The 23,476-nt window shown below is 41.9% G+C and overlaps 1 protein-coding gene across 9 annotated transcripts in view; it reads left to right on the forward strand.

The window, feature by feature from the left end:
- Positions 1-23,476, forward strand: part of Ehmt1 (euchromatic histone lysine methyltransferase 1) — a 220,117-nt gene that overhangs the window by 173,680 nt on the left and 22,961 nt on the right. For all 9 annotated transcript variants that reach the window (XM_012947838.2, XM_045149981.1, XM_045149974.1 and 6 more), the window contains 3 exons: positions 10,576-10,698; positions 17,330-17,431; positions 19,090-19,194. In XM_012947838.2, coding sequence (XP_012803292.2) covers positions 10,576-10,698; positions 17,330-17,431; positions 19,090-19,194 — 330 coding nt within the window. The remainder of the gene's footprint in view (positions 1-10,575; positions 10,699-17,329; positions 17,432-19,089; positions 19,195-23,476) is intronic.

Genomic DNA, 23,476 nt, shown 5'->3' on the forward strand with positions numbered 1-23,476 from the left:
TTATTTATTTTTGATTGGTGTTTTTTTGGGGGTGTTTTTTTTGAGGCAGGGTCTTACTCTAGCCCAAGGCTAATCTGGAATTCAGTATGTAGTCTCAGGTTGGCCTCCAAGTCACAGTGATCCTCCTACCTTAGCTTCCTGAGTGGTGGGATTAAAGGTGTGTGCCAACACACCTGGCCCACCTCCTTTTTTGAGACAGAGTGTGTTACTGAGCAGAGTCTCTCTGCTTTTTTAATCTTCTGGGGAATTCTGTTTCTGCACACTTTTTGCCATAGGTAGGCATATGCTAGGATTATAGAAGCCTGCTGTAGCTTCCAACTTTTATGGAAGGTTTGAAGGTCTGAACTCAGAGTTGCATAGCAAGCACTTTATTCACTGAGCTCTCCCCAGCTCTGATTGTGGAGATTCTTTACCTAGCTGGTTAACTTTATCACTGGCTGTCCTATTTTTAGTAGTGTCATTACTTTGCTGATTATTTCTCAGCAATTTTGTTTAGTGTGTTTTAGGACTGCTGACTTTGTATTTCAGTCTTTGGGCTTTTTTGTATGTAAAATCATGGCTAGGCTGGCTGTGGCGGCATACACTTTAGTTCCAGCACTCAGGAAGCTGAGATAGGAGGTTCACCGTGTGTTTGAAGTCATCTTGGGCTAGAAAGAATGCCTGCCTAGTAAAAAAACAAATCAGCAAAATGTCTTCAAACAGGGGTAATTTGGCTTCCTCCTTTCCTATTTGGATGCCTGTATTTATTTATTTTGGTGTACTACTCATGGCTTCCAGTACTGTTCTGCTGAATGTGAATATCCATGTGATTCTCAGTTTTATAGGAAAGATGGCTGCTTTCCCCACGCACTACAGTACTGGCTATGGGTTTGTAATATATTGCCCTTAATGTGCTGAAGTTCATTCCCTCTATATCTGTCTGAATTGTGGAATTTTTTAAATATGAAGGGATGACAAATTTCATTAAACATTTTTTGTATATATTGACATGATTATACTTAAAAAAATTTTTCTTTTGTTTATTTATTTGCAAGCAGAGAGAGAGAGAGAGAAGGGAGGGGGGATAGAGAGAGAGAGGACAGAGAGAGAGAGAGGGGAGAGACAGAAGAGAGAATGGATGCACTAGGGCCTCCAGCCAATACAAACTAACTCCAGACACATGCACCACCTAGTGCATCTGGCTTACGTGGGTACTGGGGAATTGAACCTGGGTCCTTTGGCTTCACAGGTGAGCACATTAACTGCTAAGCTATCTCTCCAGCCCCAGTTTTTTAATATTTATATGAGAGAAAGGATACCAGGGTCTCTAGCCATTGCAAATGATCACCTGATGCATGGGCCACCATGTGCATCTGGCTTACCTGTGTTCTGGGGAGTCAAACGTAGGTCCTTAGGCTTTGTAGGCAAGTGCCTTAACCACTAAACCATCTCTCTTGCCCATTCAGTTGGTTTTTAATACTCCATCCTGCGATATATATCCTTTGACTTTGGCTTATGTCAAGCCATCTTTGCATTTCTTAGATAATAACTACTTGATCCAGATGATCTTTTTGAAATATTGTTGGTTTCAGCTTGCTAGTATTTTGGTAAGTTTTACATGTGTATTCATCCAGGATCCTGGTCTGTAGACTCCTTTGTTATATCCTTGTCTGGTTTTGGTAGAACTAGCTTGAGAGGGTTTCTTTTCTTTTACTTCTTTGGAACAGTTTTAGGAGAGTTGTTATTACTCTTTGAAGAAATTCAGCAGTGAAACCATCACATGTTAATCTTTTCCTTGTTGGAAGACTTTTTTCTTTTATTGGCTCAGGTAAAACAAAAACCAAAACAAAAAAACGCATATAGGGCTGGAGAGATGGCTTAGCGGTTAAGCGCTTGCCTGTGAAGCCTAAGGACTCCAGTTTGAGGCTAAATTCTCCAGGACCCACATTAGCCAGATGCACAAGGGAGCGCACGCATCTGGAGTTCGTTTGCAGTGGCTGGAAGCCCTGGTGCGCCCATTCTTTCTCTCTCTCTCTCTCTCTCTCTCTAAAATAAATAAATAAAAATCAACAACAACAACAACAAAAAACCCGCAAATACACATGCAGAGAACATCACCTAGTTCTGGTTGGCATACAGGTGTTCATAATGGTGCCTAATGATCCTTTGTATTTCTGTGGCATCAGTTTGTATACATATTTGCTTTTCCATCTACAAATTTATTTATTTGAACCTTTTCCATTTTTTCCTGGTTCTAGCTAAAGGTTTGTTAGCTATGTTTATCTTTTCAAGTACAACAAATATGTTCTTTGATCTTTTCTGTTTTTCCTCTTTATGATAATCATCACCATTTCATTTTTTTGGTTTTGATCTTGTTGTTTACTTTCTTCTATTAGTTTTGAATTTGGTTCTTTTCTGCTTCCTTTTGTTGCATGATGAGATAGCATTCTAATTTTTAAAAATTTTGTTTATTTACACATATATGTGAGCACACTAGGGTCTCTTGCCACTATAGATAGAATACCAGCTGCTTGCACTACTTTTTGTATCCAACTTTACAGGGGTTGCTGGTGAATTGATCTTGGGCTGGTAGAGTTTACAAGCAACTGCCTTTAACCACTTAGCCATCTCCCTAGTCCTTCTAATTCTTTGTGTGTGTGTGTGTGTGTGGTTTTTCAAGGTAGGGTCCTACTGTAGCCCAGGCTGACCTGGAATTCACTCTGTAGTCTCAGGATGGTCTCAAAATCACAGTGATCCCTCCTACCTCTGCCTCTCGAGTGCTGGGATTAAAAGCATGCACCACCATGCCCAGCAAAAATTCTAATTTAAAAAAAGAATAATAATGGGTATTAAACATTTATAGACTTGAATATAAAAGAATTACACAAATACAGATTCCATTACATTGACTAAGGCAGTAACTCTACATAACAAAAGCCAAAACAAAACAAATTTATAAACTAAATGTACTGGCATTGAGCACACATTATACTTGATACCCAATTCAGGCTGCATATGCATAAAATGATCTGACAATATGCTTATGCAAAATAAATCATTTCCTAGAACACCATATGCCAGTTACTCTTTTAACTGTCCACTCACAGCCTTATTCCCTGGTGAGTATTTTGAGAGAGCTTTATATAAAAAGCACTGGCATGGCTGGGCGTGGTGGTGCACGCCTTTAATCCCAGCACTTGGGAGGCAGAGGTAGGAAGATTTCCGTGAGTTTGAGGCCACCCTGAGACACCTTAGTGAATTCCAGGTCAGCCTAGGCTAGAGTAAGACCCTACTTTGAAAAAAAAACACTGGCATGGCACTTATGGACTACCAAAAACACAAAAAGGAACACAATTAAAAACATTTGTGGGCTGGAGAGATGGCTTAGTGGTTAAGCGCCTGTCTGTGAAGCTTCCCCATTCTCTCTCTCTCTATCTGCCTCTTTCTCTGTCACTCTCAAATAAATACATAAAAATAAACAAAAATTTTTAAAAAATTGTATCCAGCCCCTGTCATGTAATTCTGTATAAAATATACACAGTAAATTTTATCAGTTTTTTTTTTTTTATAACAAAAGATCTTAGCTGGGTGTGGTCGCACACACCTTTAATCCCAGCACTTGGGAGGCAGAGGTAGTAGGATCGCTGTTTGAGGCCACCCTGAGACTACATAGTGAATTAATTCCAGGTCAGCCTGAGCTAAAGAAGACCCTACCTTTAAAAAAAAAAAAAAAAGGATTTAAGCTGGGCATTGGTGATGCATGCCTTTAATTCCAGGTCAGCCTGTACTACAGCTAGATCCTATCTTGAAAAACAAAACAAAACAAAGAAAAGATTTAATAACAAAAGACCGCCATTAATAATCATAGAAAAAATGCTTGTTATTTGTATTGGTAGAAAATGTGTAAGTTTTGCTGGGGGTAGAGGTCGGGAAAATATCGTACTGAAGTTATTCATTTAAAATTTATTTACAAATGTGGGTAAGATTATAGTTCACTGCTTAAGCAACTGAAAGATTCACTCTCCAGTAAGAAATTACAAGACCAAAAAAAATCACACTACAACTTACAACCCCTCTGTGAATAGTCCATATTCTAAAATGCCCTAGAGGAAACAGCACCACTTCAAAGGAAGGTCATGAGATTGTTCTGACATAAAATGCAGTAATTCTGTGTGCTTATTATGTGAACACTGCTTTTTGTTCATAAATTCCAGGTACCTCCCACACAAACATGCAAATGCATAGGAACACTTGCTTTCTGATATGCTGTACTGCTCCATTTAGCTTTTGTCACTGATGTTTTCATTACTATCAGACTTAGTCATGTGAAGGGAATACAGGACATAGACTTTGGAAACCTTACATTTCTAATGAAGTACAGCATCCTCAAAAAGGATAATTTTTTTAATTTAATTTTTAAATTTTTATTAACATTTTCCATGATTATAAAAAAATATCCCATGGTAATTCCCTCCCTCCCCACCCCCACACTTTCCATTTGAAATTCCATTCTCCATCATATTACCTCCCCATTACAATCATTGCACTTACATATATACAATATCAACCTATTAAGTATCCTCCTCCCTTCCTTTCTCTTCCCTTTATGTCTCCAAAAAGGGTAATTTTTAAAAAATATATTTTATTTATTTATTTGAGAGAGAAAAGGTAGGGGGACGAGGAGAGAGAGAAAAAATTGGTGTGCCGGGGCCTTCAGCCACTGCAAACGAATTCCAAATGCATGCACCCCCTACTGCATCTGGCTTATGTGAGTCCTGGAGAATCGAAGTGAGATCCTTTGGCTTTGTAGGCAAATACCTTAACTGCTAAGCCATCTCTCCAGCCCAAAAAGGATAATTTATTAAATGCTTACATCATTACAACTCTAAACCTAGATAACTTCCCTAAAGCTAATTTTTTATAATAAATAAATATATATATAAATGTTTAATGTGCGTGTTATACATATTTATTCATGTTTATTAATTTTCTTGGTAGACTTTATAAACAGCTCCAAAGTACAGAGAATGTACTTTGAGGGTAGAAATAAGAATAGTTAAGAATTCTACTTAGATAAATTATTTTTCTGTATGCTAAATAATAAAGAAATACACATTATGCTTCAACTAAATAAATGGAATATGTTTATAGGTATCATAGGAAGTGAGTGCCTCCTCATTCTTTAAGTCAGTAACAAAAAGCAACTGTAGGGGGCTGGCGGGATGGCTTAGCAGTTAAGATACTTGCCTGCAAAGCCAAAAGACCCAGGTTCAATTTCCCAGGACCCATGTTAGCCAGAGGCACAAAGGGGAACACATGTCTGGAGTTCATATATTTATTTATTTATTTATTTATTTGAGAAAGAGGCAGGCATAGAGATGGAATGGGCATGCCAGGGCCTCTAGCCACTACAGACAAACTCCAGACACATACACCACCTTGCACATCCATCTGGCTTACGTGTGTACTGGGGAATTGAACCTGGGTCCTTTGACTTTGCAGGCAAATGCCTTAACTGCTAAGCCATCCCTTTATTCTAAAGTAAGAAAAAAAAAATCATTTGTGCCAGGCTTTACAAACTAGCTAATAATTTGTTCTTAATAAAACAAGTCTATTTTATTAGCAGTTTAATAACTGTTGCCTTAAAAATCAAAAATTTAATTATCCAATGGTACTCTACACATTCGGAGAAACTTCTCTAGTAAGAAACTAGAGTAATGATCCCTGAAAGTATAGTCTCAAATTCTAATTTTTGATGCAGTTTCTTTGGCCATAAATATCTTTCTTGGTGCTATTTTTGCCATACCCCTAGGCTTTTCGTTTATTTATTTTAATGATTTTTAATTTTTTTAAATTTATTTGCAAGCAGAGAGCAAGAGAGATAAAGAGACAGAGAGAACGAGCACACCAGAGCCTGTAGCCATTGCAAACAAACTCCAGATGCATGTGCTCCTTGCGCATCTGGCTTACGTGGGTCCTGGGGGAATCGAACCTGGGTCCTTTGGCTTTGCAGGCAATGGCTTTAATTGCTAAGCCATCTCTCCAGCCCATTTATTTATTTAATAGAAGTGCAGGGCTTTCTGCCACTGTAAATGAACTTCAGACACATGTGGCACATCTAGCTTTACATGGATAATGAGAAATTCATCTCGAGGCAAGTCAGCCTTTGTAAACAAGCACCTTTAATTGCTAAGCCATCTCTCCAGCCTTCCATAGGGTCTTCTTAATGTTGTGTTTTCATGTGTTTCAGGATTTTTTTTTTTTTTTTTTTTGAGGTAGGGTCTCATGGCGATTCTCCTACCTCTGCTTCCTGTGTGCTGGGATTAAAGGCATGTGCTACCATCCCCGGCTCAAGAAATTTTTTTTTTCATTTTTATTTATTTATTTATTTATTTATTTATTTTTAAATTTTTATTAACATTTTCCATGATTATAAAATATATCCCATGGTAATTCCCTCCCTCCCCACCCCCACACTTTCCCGTTTGAAATTCCATTCTCAATCATATTACCTCCCCATTACAATCATTGTAATTACATATATACAATATCAACCTATTAAGTATCCTCCTCCCTTCCTTTCTCCACCGTTTCAAGAAATTTTTTAGTTTACCTTTTTTTTTTTTTCCATTGGCTCATTGATTGTTCGAGGGAATGCTGTTAAATTCTTTGTATTGGTACACTTTCTAAATTCCCCCTTGTTGATTTTCAGTTTTATTCCATTGAGATCAGAGAAGATACATGCTGTGATTTTCTTAAAACACTTACTGAGACTTGTTTGTAGCCTAACAAATGATCTGTTCTACAAAATGTTCCATGTACTAATGAGAAGTAGATAGATTCTGCAGCACTTAAGTGTTCTATAAATGTCTGCCAGGTCCATTTGCTGTATAATACATTTTATCTCCCGTGTTGTTATTTTGGGAGTTGTGGTGATGGAGAAGAGGCCCTGCTGTATGCCCGTTGATGAAAATGTATAGTTTTACCCAACTGTTAATGTGTTAGTCTTATCGCTTCCTTTATATCTCATGTTTGCGCTATATAATTGGGTGGTCTAGTATTTGGTTCATTTTGGCTTGTTAATTCCTCTTGCTGAATTGATTCCATTATCATGCAGTTAACCTTCTCTTTCTTTTGACAGTTTTGGCTTCAAGTCTGTCCTCAACCGTGTGTATGTGTGTGTGTGTTGCACACATGTGTGGCTTTCTGTAGTGATAGGGTTTTGTTATCTTCTCTCTTGTTTATATGTTCTTCTGATGAGTTTCTACTTTAGCCCCAGAACCCACATAAAAAGTTGAGCATTGCCAGGCATACCTGTAACCCCAGTGCATGGGTGGGAGATAGGATAGGACAGTCTGGGTTGAGGGAAAAACCTCATCTGAAGAAATGAAATAGGAGCCATGTGTGGTGGTATACACCTTTTAAGTCTGGAGTTTGTTTGCAGTGGCTGGAGGCCCTGGTGCACCCGTTTTCTCTCTCTCTGTTGCTCTCAAACAAATAAATAAAAATAAAACAAAAATTTAATGCAAGCGATAATGTTAACACAGAGAGGGTGTTCCTCTCAGTGCTGCCTGCAGAAAGCCATCAACCTGGAGTCCACTCCATCCTTTTGTCTGGAAGTTCCTGGTCTGTCTCATGCTGAAAAACTCCTCAGCATTGATCATACTAGCACCATCATGTTTGATTGTCCTGTCCACTAGCATGTGAGCTATGGGCTTCTCCTCATGGAGAAGACTCTTTTTTAACCCTGGAGAATACCTGGTGGGTTGGGAGAGGAGCTATGCCTTGGCCAGAGACCTGAACCCTCTGTTTGCTCTTCCTTCTTCTGGCATTCTTTCTTTTTGGTTCTCTCATTGTCATGCTCTTACCTCAACAATGAGGGATTGGGAGCATGTGGAGATGGATCATGCTAATTTCATGATGGTTTCAGCATGTTATATCTAAGATTGATTCTGCCCGTGTTCCCATGTCAGATATGTGATAGGACCCAGTACAAAGGGTACATTATTTGCTGCTTTGCCATTTTGGAAATCTGATGAGGCACCTGGCAGCTTCCCTTTGACTCTCTCCCATTTTGTTCTGTTTGTTTTCCTAGGCTCTGCTCATGTCTTCCTAGAGACTGGGCTGTTTTGTGTCTGTGGAGAGCTTCTGCTTGTCTGTATGTGGAGCTGGAGCTGGCAAGATCTAGGGTCACACCTGCATCCCAGTTCTGAGGAAAGACTTGGTCCTCCCACTTTAGAGGTTGTGCTGCAGATTCAGTTCGGTGCTGCTGCCCAGCTGTGTCTCACCCCTTTATGTGCTTTGGGTACTAAGTCTGTGGTTGGCCTGTGATGGGTGGGTGCTATTGCATCTGTCTCTGATGTGGGCATGCCCTTGTTTCTTCTTTTTTTTGGGGGGGGTCAAGAAGGAGCAGAACGGGCTGTACTCTGTGTGGGCAGAGCCTGTGTCCAACCTGCATGGTGCATTCCACACCCCATTCCTGTCCTCTACCTCTATGCCTCATTCTGTGTACTTCAAAAACACGGGTTTACTTATCAGAATTAATTGCTGTAGGATTCTGAATTTCCTTTGCCCACAGCTTTGGCATCCTGACCTTGGCTTTTAAGTTTTGTGTTTGAAGTCAGCCTTGTTTCCTCCATCTGTTTCTGTCTCGGTTCTCTGGTATTTGATCTCTGGCACCTTCCCTATGGGGCTTCAGTTTACCCTATTGAAGCACAGGTCTGGAAATAGGCACAATCTTTGTGTAGCTCATAGTCTTTAACTGCCTGCTCCCCACATATCCCCTTCTAGGCCAGTGTAAACATTCATCACCTTATTTCATTTCTTTTGTCTTCTGCTTGCTGACAGTAAAAATGCTATCTTCATTTTATTCCTTAGTGAATATTTATGTTATAAGCTGAGTATTGGCTCTTTGGTCCTTGATCAAAGTAGTTAGAATGTGTCCCCTGTTTAGTAGGCCCAGCTTCCAGCAATTAACTTGCTCTTGGCCATAGACAACATCAAGCATGAGCCTTACCTACATGTCTTGGTCAGTCCACTAGTCTTCTAGTTCTTTTTTTTAAAAAATTATTTGGGCTGGAGAGATGGCTTAGTGGTTAAGTGCTTACCTGTGAAGGCTAAGGACCCCAGTTCAAGGCTCGATTCCCCAGGACCTACGTAAGCCAGATGTACAAGGATGCACACACATCTAGAGTTCCTTTGCAGTGGCTGGAAGCCTTGGTGCACCCATTCTCTCTCTGCCCCCCGCCCCCCCGTCTCCCTCTCTCTCTCTGTCTACTTGTTGCTTTCAAATAAACAAAGAAAAAATATTTATTTATGTGTTTGTTGTGTGTACCAAGATATTTTTGCTGCTTCGAACGAACCCCAGACGCATGCACCACCTTTTGTATCTAGCTTTACATGGATAATAGGGAATTGAACCCTGGTTTGGGAGGCTATGCAAGCAAGTGCCTTTAGTCACTGAGCCATCTCCCCAGCTCTCCGAGTTCTTTATTGGATTGAGGAAATTATAATTGCTTCCAAATGTATGTCATTTGATGCTAGTTTTTGTTCTGTTTATTTTGAAAACATTAAAACACCTGGAGAAATGGGCTTAAGAGCCAGCTAGACCTAGTGTCCTTTGTCTTACCAAATGTCTTACCATCCTGGCACCTCTGTACTCAGTTTCTGTTTTAAAGGTTAACACTGTTCTTTTCTTTTGAATGAGTGGCGTGTACATTTGTGTGTGGTAATCAAGACAACTTTGGAGCATCAGTCCTCACTTTCCACCTCCTTGGAGGCAGGGTTATATGTTGTTCATTGCTGCCTTTTCACCATGCTAACTGGCCCCCAATCTTACAGTGGATTCTCCTGTTTGCCTTCCTTCTTTCCTGGAAGCCTGCCTAGGATTTCAAATGCTTGCCACAGTACCCAACTTTTTTTGTACATGGGAGTCTGGGGCTCTGAACTCATCAGGCATTTTATTCAGCCATCTCCCCAGCCCTGTCCTTTCCCTTTCTCTGTCTGCCTGTCTGTCTGTCTAAATACATTCACTTATTTGTTTGAAAGACCAAGAGGAAGAGGCTGACAGAGTATGAGTGTTCCCAGGTCTCCTGCTACTACAAATAAACTCAAGATACATGTGCCACTTTGTGCGTCAGGCTTTACGTGGGTCTGGGGAATGGAACCTGGGCTATTACACTTTGCAAGCCTATACTCTGTTTGCAAGCTTATACTCTGTTCAGCCCTCCTTTTCGTTTGTAAAGGTGTAGTTAAACATGTGATATGAATCTCTCTATCAGAGTAATGTAGAAGTTGTATCGAGCAAAAATAATCTTTCTGGTCTCAAACCTGATAGTAATGGAATGATTAATTTTTGTGTGTGTGGTTCTTAGGATTGACTCCACAGCCTTGCTTATGCACTCTACCATTGAACTATAGCTCCAGCTATAGTAATTGTTTCTTGGGTGTAATTTATGAAGAATTAGACGTATTTGATCAGTAAAATCAGTATTAAATGTCACTCTTCAAATGTCTTCTTTCAATTGCATCTCAACTCTCTACTTGTGGGGCAGGGTGAGTGCTCTCCACACATCTAAATTGTTCTTGATTTACTAGGCGGGCGCCAATATTGACACCTGCTCAGAAGATCAGAGGACCCCACTGATGGAGGCTGCAGAAAACAACCACTTGGATGCAGTGAAGTACCTTATCAAGGCTGGAGCACAGGTGGATCCGAAGGTACCCACTCAGTCAGGTTCATATTCCTATTTCATGTGTAGATGCTTTTTGGATGAGCAGGGGACAGTTCATTCCTGGAATGTTTCCAGGAACTGGTAGCCATCAGATGTTTAACCCATTGTCTAGAATAGCTTCATCACCTTATTGGGTGGCTTAATTACTTTTCTTGTTTTATAACAAAATGCTTGACAGAACAACTTAGGTAAGGAAAGATTTACTTTGGCCCATGGTTTTAGAATGATTTTACCCCATCATAGTACAGACAGCATGGTGGAGTGGCTCAGTCCATGGCATCCTGGGATTATAGTGAGTGTTTTTTCACATGGCAACAGACTGAAGCAAGACATAGGCCAGAACGAAGGGAAGGTATAGCCTACAGAGGCCCTCCCCTAATGACCTACTTCACTAGTCAGAGTCCATCTCTTACAGACTCCATAGCCTTCACAATGGTGCCATATATGGAGAACCAAGTGTTTGTTTAAAACATGAGCCTGTGGGGAAATATTTTAGATGAAAACCATAAACATGTGGTGACCTGGTTTATTAGTAAAGATCCATAGTGAGTGGTGGATCTACAGTGTCAACAATAGACAAATCAGCCAGTAAGGAACTGGCCATGCAGAAGCTTTTAGCTTCCTCCGTTCATTGCACTTTCCCTCTTCTGTCCAGGGCAGTTAGGCAAGAAGAGAAATAGAAGGCTTCCAAATTGGAAAGAGAGGAAGTAACTATCTCTCACTCACAGTTAATGTGATCTTATATGTAGAAAACCCTAAAACACTGTACAACAGCACCATTAGAGTTAGTAACCCAATTCAGCAAAGTGTAATACAAAACAGACACAAAACCACAAAACCAGCCTTCTCCTCTCCTCTCCTTCCCCTCCCTCCCCTCTCCTCTCTTCTCTCCTTCCCTTCATTCCCTTTCCTTCTCCTCTCCCTCCCTTTTTCTCCCTCCCTTTTTCTTGGAGTTTCACTATACGCCTTTGACCGGCATGGAATGTGTAATCCTCTACCAGAGGCTCTGAACTAATGGGGTTATAGATGTGTACCTCATACCTGTCTTACATTTTTGTATTCTTGCTGTTAATTATCCAAAAAAGAAAATTAAAATAATTCCATTTACAATAGCATAAAAAAATACTTAGAAATCTGTTTAATTAAAGAGTTAAAAAATATATGCACTGAGGGCTGGAAAGATGGCCTAGCAGTTAAGGCACTTGCCTGCAAGACCTAAGAACACATGTTCAGATCTCCAGGTTCCACATAGCCAGACACAAAATAATGCAACCATGCAATGTTGTACTTGTACCCACCAGGGCACATGCATCTGGAGTTTGTTCACAGTGGCTGAAAGGCCCTGGCACCCATTCTCTCTCCCTCCCTCCCTCTGCCCCCCCCCCCCCCGTTCTCTCTTGTGCGCATGTGCACACACATACATATACACACACACACTGAAAACTACAAACCATTGGTAAAAGTAGTTTTAAAATGGGCCTGGAGAAATGGCTTATTTGTTAAGGCACTTGCCTGTGAAACCTTAAGGACCTGGGTTCAATTCCCTGGTACCCAAGTAAACCAGATGCACAAGGTGGAACATGCATCTGGAGTTTGTTTGCAGTGGCTGGAGGTCCCGACACACCCATTCTAATCTATCTGCCTTTCTCTCTCATTCTCCCTCCCCCTGCCTTAAATAAATAAAATGTTTGAAAAAACAACAAAATGAAGTAATTAAAGAAGATGCAAATGGGGTTATAGCCCACTTGGTAAAGTACTTGCCTAGCAGGCATGAGCCCTGGGTTTAATCCCCAGTATTGTGTAATACTATATAAAACCAGGAATGTTGGTTCATGCCTGCAATTTTAGCACTTAAAAGGTGGAAACAGGAGGATCAGAATAAGTTTTAAGCCATCCTGGGACACAGTCAATCTTGTCTCAAAAAATAAAACGTAGAAGTACAATAAATTGAAGAACACCCCATGTTTTTACCAAAATCCTAACTAGATACAGAAAGATCCATCCTAAAATTCATAATGTAGACTTCTCACAGGACATGTAGTAGCCAAAATTTTTGAAAAAGCCATTACTGGAAAACTTAAGCTTTTTGATTTCATAACTTAGCACAAAGCTACAATAATAAAAATAGTGTGGTACTAGCATATAGAGGGAGCTACAGGCCAATGAAATAGAGGACAGATCTGAGAAATAAACCCTTGCTTCTGCAGCTTGTCAACAACTTGTGCTGGCAAAACTTAGTATCCACATGCTTAAGAATGTGATAACATCAAATACAACTTAATATAAAGTAAAACTGCATACCACAACCAAAAAAAGGGAAAGAAAACCTGCATACTGTGCATGGTGGTACACCTCTATAATCATAGCACTCTCAAAGACAGTTCTCAAAAATAAATAATAAATGAATAAACAAATGGCTGGGAATGTAGCTCAGTGGTAGAATATTTGTCTAACATGTGCAAAGTCCCAAGTTCAGTTTCCAGCATCATAAAAGTTTGTTTTTAAAAGAGAAAGCTAAAAAGTTCTTGGGGGCTGGAGAGATCGCTCAGTTGTAAAGGCTCTTGCTTGCAAAGCCTGATGGCCTAGATTTGATTCCCCAGTATCTATATAAAGCCAGATGCACAAAGTCGCACATGTGCCTGGAATTCATTTGCAATAGCAAGAGGCCCTGGCATGCCCATTCTCTCTCCTTGTGCTTGCAAATATTTTGAAGAAAAATAATTTTATTTTTAAAATTTATTTTTATGAAAAAGGAGAGAGAGGATGGGCGCGTCAGGGCCTCCAGCTGCTGCGAACGAACTCCAGACACATGTGCCCCCTAGTGCATCTGGCTTACATGGGCCCTAGAAAGTCGAACCGGGATCCTCTGGCTTTGCAGGCAAATGCCTTAACCACTAAGCCATCTCTCCAGCCCGAAAAAAATAGTTCTAAAAAGTTGTAGAAGGGTTGGAGAGATGGCTTAGCACTTAAGGCACTTGCCTGCAAAATGAAAGGACCCAGATTCAATTCTCCAGGACCCCGCAAGCCAGACGCACAAGGTGACACAAGCATGCAAAGTTGTGCACAAGATGGCACGCTTGTCTGGAGTTTGATTGTAGTGTCTGGAGGCCTTGGCACACCAATTCATCCCCCCCCTCCTTCTCTTATAAAAATAATAAAAAGAATGGGCTTGATATACACAAGACTAATTAATTATCGGGTAAAGAATACTAAACAATATTACTTATAAGGGAAGTGAATCAGAATCACAATTAAGATACTTCTTCTCACTTGCCAGAGTGGCTGTGTCCTGAAAACTGGAATCCTGCTATTGGTGGGTGGGGAGGTGGAGAAATTGGAACCCTTCTGCATTGCTGGTAGGACACAAAGTAGTGTGACCACTTTGATTCCCCAAAGAACTGAACACAGACTGACTATATGATCAGCAATTCCACTCCTAGGTATATACCAAAAGAAATATTAAACAAACATGAATAGATTGTTGAATTTCCCTGCTTATAACAGTTAAAATGATAGAAATGACTTGAGTGCCCATCAACAGATATATGACCATGTGGTCTGTCCATAAAATGGAATGTAATTCAGACATTGCAAGGAACAAAACACAGAGAGGCAACTGCATAGATGAACCTTGAAAACATCAAGTGTAAGGAGCCACAAACCAAAGCAAAGTACTACATGCTTTTACTTACAAGAGGTACCAAGAATGAGCACATCCAGAGATGGTATGTTTGCTACAGGTTCCTAGACGCAAAGAGGGTGGCTGTTGGTGCTTGTTGATTGTAGTCTTTGTTTGGAGTAGTGATGTTTTGAGCCAGAGACAATCATTGTTCATCCTTATTAACATCACTGATTATATGCTTGCAATAGGAAGGGTTTTTTTTTTGTTGTTGGTGGTGGTGGTTTTTCGAGGTAGGGTCTCACTGTAGCCCAGGCTGACCTGGAATTAACTGTGCAGTCTCAGGGTGGCCTTGAGCTCATGGTGTTCCTCCTACCTCTGCCTTCCAAGTGCTGGGATTAAAGGTGTGCACCACCACATCCGACTACAGTGGGAAGTTTTGTGTTATATTATATCACAGGAAATAACAAACAGGAGGTGGGAGTGTTGCTCAGTGGTAGAGTATGTACCCAGTGTTTATGTGGGAGGTTCTGGGTTCATTTCCTGTACTCTTCTCCATTGTAAAAACTGTTCTCTGCCTTTTACGTCAATATTCATTTTTTCATACCTCTATGCTAATTTATCAAATTAAATTTTCTCTTTCTCTGCCATTAAACGCTGTATTACTGCAAATGGCTACGTATTTTCTGATAATCTATGATTTCTACCCAAATTTGTATGTTAATGTTTATTTTTTATGTTTTTACTATGTGCAATACTTCAGTAGACATTTTTATAGATAAGTACATGTTTAATTCTTTTGGACAGATTTACATGTGTGGAATTACTACATGAAAATATATAAACTGCATATGGGTACATGTGTGGAGGCCAGAGGTTGACATCAGGCATCTTTCTCAATCACTCTCAACTTGAACTCAGAGCTCAACAATTAAACTAGTCTAGCATTTCCCAGGGTCCCCCATCTGGAGCACTGATATTATTACAGGCATTTTGCTTATACTCACCAACAGTTATGTGGGTGTTCGGAGTCCAAACTCAAGTCCTCATATTTGTTCAGCAAGTTCTTTGTCTAGTGAGCCATATCCCAGCCCAGTTTTTGTTTAAAAGTTTTTAATGCCTCTTTCTTTTTTTTTCCTGATGGAAGTCTCCCCTCACCCCCCAAAGTAGGGTCTTGCTCTAGCCCAGGCTGACCTGGAATTCATAATGTAGTCTCTGGGTGGCCTTGAACTCACAGCGATCCATATACCTCTGCCTCCCGATTGCTTAGGATTAAAGGAGTGTGCTACCGTGCCCAGCTTTTTTAGAAAATTTTTTTGTTTATTTTTATTTATTTATTTGAGAGCGACAGAGAGAGAGATAGAGGCAGAGAGAGAGTGAGCGAGCGAGAGAATGGGCACGCCAGGGCTTCCAGCCACTGCAAATGAACTCCAGACACATGCGCCCTCTTGTGCATCTGGCTAACATGGGTCTTGGGGAATGGAGCCTCCAACCGGGGTCCTTAGGCTTCACAGGCAAGTGCTTAACCGCTAAGCCATCTCTCCAGCCCCATGCCCAGCTTTTGATGCTTGTTTTTAACTTGCTTTACAAATGTATGAGCGCATCCTTGGTAATACTGCCCTGTTACAAGTGTTTTCAAGGTTAACAGTGTAAAAGAATTTCTTCATTTTTTACTATTTGAATTTGCTCTTGTTTAACATTTTTCAGATAATTATTCACATGTGTCACCATTTCTTTTTTGGTTAGGTTTATATGTAATCTTTTGGATTTTGAGATGCAAAAAAAACTAATTTGTACATAAATAACTAGATAACCATAAGGCCCTTGGATTGGGTCATTTTCCCATCCTTATGTGTGTTTATATCTGCCATGCAGTAGTGTGGCCAACTGCTGATGTCTCTGCCACGTGTGCCACTGCCATTTTTAGAATCTGCAAGTCTTCCAATGTCGACTCTGAACACCCAGTAACATGGGATCGGGTGTGTAGATACTCTCAAGATGGGCATCCTGGTTGACATCAGTTTGTGTTGTCACATGTTTAGTGATAAGAGTTAAAATCCAGTGTTTGGGCTCTGAGAAAATGGAGATAAAACTGATAAACAAGGTTGGGCATGGTGATGCACGCCTTTAATCCCAGCACTTGGGAGGCAGAGGTAAGAGGATACATGAGTTCGAGGCCACCCTGAGACTACATAGTGAATTCCATGTCAGCCTGGGCCAGAGTGAGACCCTACTTCAGTTATTAAAAAAACAACAACAACTAATAACAGGTCAGTAAGTGCAATAGCAAATGTGTCACATGACCCTTGTGGTCAGTACCAGTGGGAACAGTGCTGGCCACATAGGTACTGCTTTTGTCTTGTGGAACTGCTGGCTTGCCTGGAGTGTCTTGGTCAGCTATGCTCTGTGTTTGTGTGTCTCATTCTTTTGTGAGGTAGCTTGTTTAGTATGATGAGTGGAGTCTTGGAGGAAGTAGAGTAAAAGCTTTTGAGATGCTTAGCATCCTGAGGAAACAATGATCCAGTGGCCAAGATGGGTCTATGGGGCTACTCTTTTTTGCCTTGTTTTAAACTTTCCAGCATGTGGGTGGCTATTATTGAACTATATTTTCTGTTTTCTCTGTGAATATTACAGCTCTCAGAGGCCCAGAAGGAGCAGCTGTGGCCTGGACCAGGCCCCAGGTTCATATTACAACTGCTCCTGGCTGGGTTTGGCACTGCATGCTGATTGTGATGGGTGGCAATGGACAGGGTCTTCATTAAGGACACACAGTGCACAGGGGCTTCTTCCCACCTGAGGTTCTTCTATGTTGGGGTCAAAGGGTCTTTGCTGGACCATGGTGCCTTGGGACAAGACTTTTGTACTGTTTTGGCCTGGTTTCAGATGGATAGATTCAATGACAGCACCTCCTTTGTGCAGAAGCACACTTTCTCTGTGGCTTGCACTGAGAATTGAGGTATGAATGGTTTCTTTGGGCTGAATGATATTTATGTTGCAGGATGCAGAGGGTTCTACATGTTTGCACTTGGCTGCCAAAAAAGGCCACTATGATGTGGTTCAGTATCTGCTTTCCAATGGACAGATGGATGTCAACTGCCAGGTAAAGCCATTCCCCTGTTCAGTTAAACCAGACCACCTGTGGACAGAGATGCTGTTCCCTTTCTGCAGTTGTCCTGCCTCCTCTTCCATGGTGTCACTTTCACTGAGGGCTAGTTCAGATCCTTAAAGATCCACGAGCCCTGGGAAGCCTCATCCCCCTACTTCCCACCTGCTCTGCAGAGCATTTCTGCACTGCTTGGCTGATGACACTCTCAGTGTTCTACTGGGCCTCTCCATTTCTTTCAGGACTATGTCCTATATCACCACCGAAGTAAGGTATCTGTAGTTACTCATACCCAGGCAGATCCTCCTCCCCTTCAGAGCACCTAAGCTTCCTTCTCAGCCTGGGTTGTTCATTGTTCCACTGTGTGTTTACTTGCTGTCCACTCATCTGTCTCCCCCCACCATCAAAGGGTGTTGTTTTACCTGCATTATAACCTAAGCCCTTGGCAACACACACACACACACACAAACACACACACACACACACAGACTCAAATAAAGACAGTCTTGTAGTTGACTGTCAGTACCGCTCATGGCACTGGGAATATGGCAAGGACACAAGCTGCCTCAGAGGCCAGGCCCAAGGGCTGGCGTACTCACAGTAACCTTACTGGTGTTTAGCACACAGTAGGTATTCTTAGATACCTGTCAAGCCAGTAAAATGGCTTCCTTCTAGGCTTCTTGGCTGCTCAACACATACCCTGGTGGCACCCCTTGGCTTGGCTCTAGACTGCATCTTTATCTTCCTCAGAAGGCTCTATCCCTGCCTCAGCCCAGGCACTGCTTGCTTCTCTTGTTCATACTATCTTGACTGTGGTCCCCTCCCAAACAGACCAGAAAATAGCAGCTTGTGGCTAGACCCTTGCCTTTTTTTTGGGGGGGGGGTTGACTAAGCATCACCCTCTGTTTTACTATTCCCCCAATATTCATTCAGTTAGGTTACCATGAGTACCCCACCCCCTGAGTCTGGCCTCTGAGGCAGCCTGTGTCTCTGCCATGTTCCCAGTGCCATGAGTGGTACTGACAGTCAACTACAAGATCATCTTTATTTGAGGCTGTGTGTTGCCAAGAGCATGCAGATGCAGATTTGCAGGGCACCCCTCAGAGGTGTTGGGGAGGAGACTGTCTTCCACCTCCAGATTGGAATGTGACAACACTCAGTTCCTGCAGAGCACATTTTGGGCCTAAATGGAACTGTCCTACATGTAGTGGACTCAGGCATGGTGGTAAGAAGGCAACTCATGAGAACCCTGATCAACACAGTAGACCCTGCAGGCTCGGGTAGGCTTCCTATCCCTGGTCTTCCAGAAGAGGCAGTGACAGACACCTCTGGATCTGGTATCCTTGTTTACATTGGTCATGTGCTCCATCCAAGGGCCAAGAGAAAAGTGGAAAGGTTTTAACATGCTCCTCACCAGTCATACTGTTGATTTTCCCTTAGTTGGTTGAGACTAAACTGAGTGTTAAGTCCTGTCAACAGTGTTGGCTGGAGGAGAGAGGCTGCACTTCTGGTGGGAACTCAGGCCAGGGATGGCTTCCCCTCTTCTTGTGAGTTACGAGGGGCAACTCCCAGGCTCTTGAGAAGGCTGTGTGTGGTACGTAGGAATGGCATTCTCCCCTCTCTGTGGTAATGATAGTCTCGTCTCTTGCACTCAGGATGATGGCGGCTGGACACCCATGATCTGGGCCACTGAGTACAAGCATGTGGAGCTGGTGAAGTTGTTGCTGTCCAAAGGCTCTGACATCAACATCCGGGACAATGTGAGTCACATACTGGTTGAGCATCACAGGGACATTACCTCTTGGAGAAGGCTGGATGGACCAGGGCACTGAGCATCTTCCTCCTTGTTTTCTCAAGCAGAGCTCTGGTACTTGTGGCAGCTCTGACCTCTTGCCATTAGCCTGTCTGTGGCCCAGCATGAATTCCATAGTTAGCTAGTGCTGGGTCCCTACAGATGTGGCCTCTGTGCAGGAGTTATGTCTTCAAGGCTATATGGCTGATAGGACTCACTGCCTTGTCCTCTTCTGCTGACCTATGCCCCTTACCTGGAGGAAAAGCCTAGGGGGTGGTCACTGGGAGCCAGACCCCATAGAGAGGCAGTCCACTATGCTGGCTGTTCCTGTACTAGCTAGCTGCCTTGAAAGAAAAAAGTGAATGGACTGATTTAAATTATGCATGCTTAGTTTAGTGGGACCAGTTCAGTTGCCCAAAAACTAAGTCTGTAGTCAGGGAACTAAATTTTCCATCCCTTTATCTAGGTATTGTGTGACTTTCCCTGGAGAAATATGAACAAAGATCTATTTACCCCAATAGGCACTGATGTCAGACCAAAAAAACTAGTCTATCCAACTCTACCTTGGTGAACCAATGAGTTTATTAGGGGTAATTTATTTAACATGGGGGAGAGAATACTTACAGCAGCATCAGGAACATGGGTGACTTAAAAACAGTTGTATTAGGGTTGGAGAAATGGCTTAGAGGTAAAGGCATTTGTCTGAAGCCTAAGAACCCCGGTTTGAGTCCTCAGGACCCATGTAAGCCAGATGCATAAGGGGTCACATGTGTATGGAGTTTGTTTGCAGTGGCTGGAGGCCCTGCCGTGTCCATTCTGTCTTTCTGCCTCTTCCCTTCTCTCTCTCTAATAAATAAATTAATTAATTAATTAAAGGCATGAGCCACCATTCCTGCCTTTAAAAATAAAAGTAAAAAATAAAAAACAGTTGAATTGTCTGGGTGTGGTGGCACACACCTTTAATCCCAGTGTTCAGGAGGAAGAGGTAAGAGGATGTCTGTGAGTCCATGCTACCCTGAGGCTAAATAGTGAATTCCTGGTCGGCCTGGGCTAGAGCAAGACCCTGCCTTGAAAAACCAAAGCAAGCAAGCAAAAAACACCCAGCTGTATCACCAAATAAGCCTACCTTAGCATGGGTGATGACTCATTAAAGTTGCTTCCTACTTTATAATCAACTCTGCTAAAGAGAGTCCCTGCCTTATCCCCAAAGCCTCCTCTCTCCATACACTACAAAAAAAGAAGCTTCCCTCCATGACTGAGGCCGACAGCAGCAATATTCTGTGGGTATAAGCATGAATGTTTAGAAGGCAATTTGATAGGCGCATCATACTCATTTAACAAAACAGTAGCAGCTGTTTCCTCACGAGTGCCTATGACCTCTCCAGTCATGAGTTTTTTGCCTGAGCTTATAGTACTGGATGTGAATTTCCTCCTTTGGAATGGGCTTTACATCCAATCTGAAAACAGTCAGCTGTACCCAAAAGCTTTGTGCTTTATCTTGCCTAGCATGTTGGTAGTGTGGCACCAGGGTCTTTAATTGGGCAGGACTTTTGGCGGCAGTTCTTCCCCATCATCCCACCTAGAGCTTTTTGGCCCTACAAAAGGCAGCCTGGAGGGAGGGTGCTTCAATCTCAGTTCTAGCCTGGTTTCTTGATGTCTTGCATGCATGCGGTGTCTTCATCATCTATTTCTGCTATATAACCAACAGCAATGCCAGGGAGCCTAATGGTTTGTGGGATCTCAGGGACCTCCCTGGCCAACAATTCATGGGAGCAGTCCACCATTGACCCTGAGATCTTCATTCAACAACCTTCTGAGAATATCTTTTTGTATCCATTCAGGGTATTCTCATTAAAACTCATTTTAAAATACTTTATTTATTTGCACATAGAGGCAGATAGGGGCCCCAGGGGGATGGGTACGGCAAGTCTCCTGGAAATTAACTCCAGGTACTTGCACCGATTTATACATCTGGCTTTACATGGGTACTGGGGAATCAAACCCAGGCCATCAGGTTTTGCAAGCAAGCACCTTTTAAAACATATTCTATTTACGTATTTACTGAGGGGGGGGGGAGAATATGAGCATGAGCAGGTATGCTAGGACATCCAGCTGTTGTAGTCGGACTCCAGATGCATGCATCACTTTGTGCATCTGGCTTTACATGGGTACTGGGGAATCAAACCCAGGTTGTTAGGCTCTGCAGGCAAGAGCCTTAACCACTGAGAAATCTCTCCAATCCCTAACTTCTTTCTTAATTTTCCTTTGAATATAGTCCTATCAGGCTTGGTAAACTGGGCATCAGATACCATCTCTCATATAACCAGTTTCTTCAGTAATGACTGCCCTGCCTTTATTATCTTTCTTTCCCTGTTATCTGTTATGATCTTATCCAGTAATAACTGTCCCTATTGATTTGTGTGATCCAGTCCATCAGGGACTGATTTCATTTGTATCATCTCAGATTATGCAGCCTTTGCCTTAGGCAGGGATTGATAGTTACATTACTTAGTTTTCTGCTTCTGTGACACGCTTTCTGATATCATCTGTGCCCATGTCCTACAGCCTCATGATCTAGGCTTTGAGAAACACTTTCATTTCATTCCTTGTTGATAAGCCAGGCATGGTGGTGCAGTGCTTTTAATCCCAGCACTCGGGAGGCAGAGGTAGGAGGATCACCATGAGTTCGAGGCCACCCTGTGACTATATAGTGAATTCCAGGTTAACCTGGACCAGAGGGCAGGGGAAGTCTTCCCAATTCAAGCTTTCAGTTGCAGGATATTCTCTGGTTACCATCATTTCCTGTATTATTTTCCTTTTTCACTTGTATGCTGTATCACTTGCTCCTTATTTCACTCCTTTGATGAACTATTGCTCAAGTTCCCAGGTACAGCATTTGGTTTTCTGTCAGTTTTTCCTCTCCTAGGAACTGTGTTATTAAGGCCCCCATCTGCATGCTGAATCATGATTTTTTTCCTTTTAATTTAATTTATTTATAGAGAGAGAGGGAAAGAAAGAAAGAGAGAGAGAGAGAGAGAAAATTGGCATGCCAGGGCTTCTAGCTACTGTAAATGAACTCCAGTTGCATGCATCACTTTGTACATCTGGCTTTACATGGGTACTGGGGAATTGAACTTGGGTCCTTTTGGCTTTTCTGGCAAGTGCCTTAACTGCTGAACCTCTCTCCAGCCCTCCAGGTGTTCTTGCTTTTCAACTAACCTTAATCAAATACATGATATATAGATAGAGATAATAGATTCCTTTTTAGTGTTTTTATTATTATTATTAACAATGTATTTCATATGGATACATCATGTGTTGGTACCCTCTTTTCCCTTGGCCTTGCTCCCCATTGGGGACCCTCCTCACTGGGGTTGCAGGTATACCCTGTGGGGTTGTGGCTTATGCACTATGGGAGTAACAAGTCAGTTATTTTTATGGGGAGGGAATGCCTCTGAGCATGATGTCGCAACCTGTGGCTCTTACAGTATTTCCACTCCCTGAGCTGTGGTGGGTGAGTTTTAAGCCTACTTCAGTGATGAGCTCTTAGGAGCCTCTAGACTTCTGCTTTGGTATGAATCATGAATTTTTCCTTTAGATTTTAGGGTTATATTGTATCACTTCTTTTTGACATTTTCCTTCCTCCCAGTCCACTTCTTGGCATGATAGTTCCAAGGTTTTGGATTCAAGGAATGGCTCTTTAGCACAGATTTAATATATACTCTCATTCCCATAAGTCCAGCCAGAACTGTAAAGCGACTAGCCAACACCTTCATCTCATCCTCCCTCTTTTCTGCTTTTCCTGCCAGTTCAGAACCTTATAGAGAACAATATCTGCATGTCTTTTTGTCATTGTAATTCCTCCCTTGTGCAGTCAAGTTCTTCTGGGCAGACAGCTGGACCTCAGTTATATGACTAATTGTTCAAAGCAAAAACCACATACCTGTCACTGTCTGCCTACCATCTCATATGTGCTGTAATTCCATGCAGTATATCCTGTAGTCTTTCAGATGTTTGTCAGGTCATCCTAGCACTCTGATGGTAAATCTCACTCATCAAGGAGGATGCTCTCCCATATCACATAGAGGAAGATGCTACCATGAGACTCTCACCTCGGATGTTCCAGTCAAATGACCCAGCCTTAATTGCATGTATTATTACCCATTGCAGGGAGTGTGCAACTTCCAAAGAAGCAAAGAAGCAAGCCCTCTCATACCACATGGGGAAAGATAGCTTTATTGGAATTGCCA

The sequence above is a fragment of the Jaculus jaculus genome, chromosome 1 (genome assembly GCF_020740685.1).
Source record: "Jaculus jaculus isolate mJacJac1 chromosome 1, mJacJac1.mat.Y.cur, whole genome shotgun sequence".
NCBI classification, from domain to species: Eukaryota; Metazoa; Chordata; class Mammalia; order Rodentia; family Dipodidae; genus Jaculus; species Jaculus jaculus.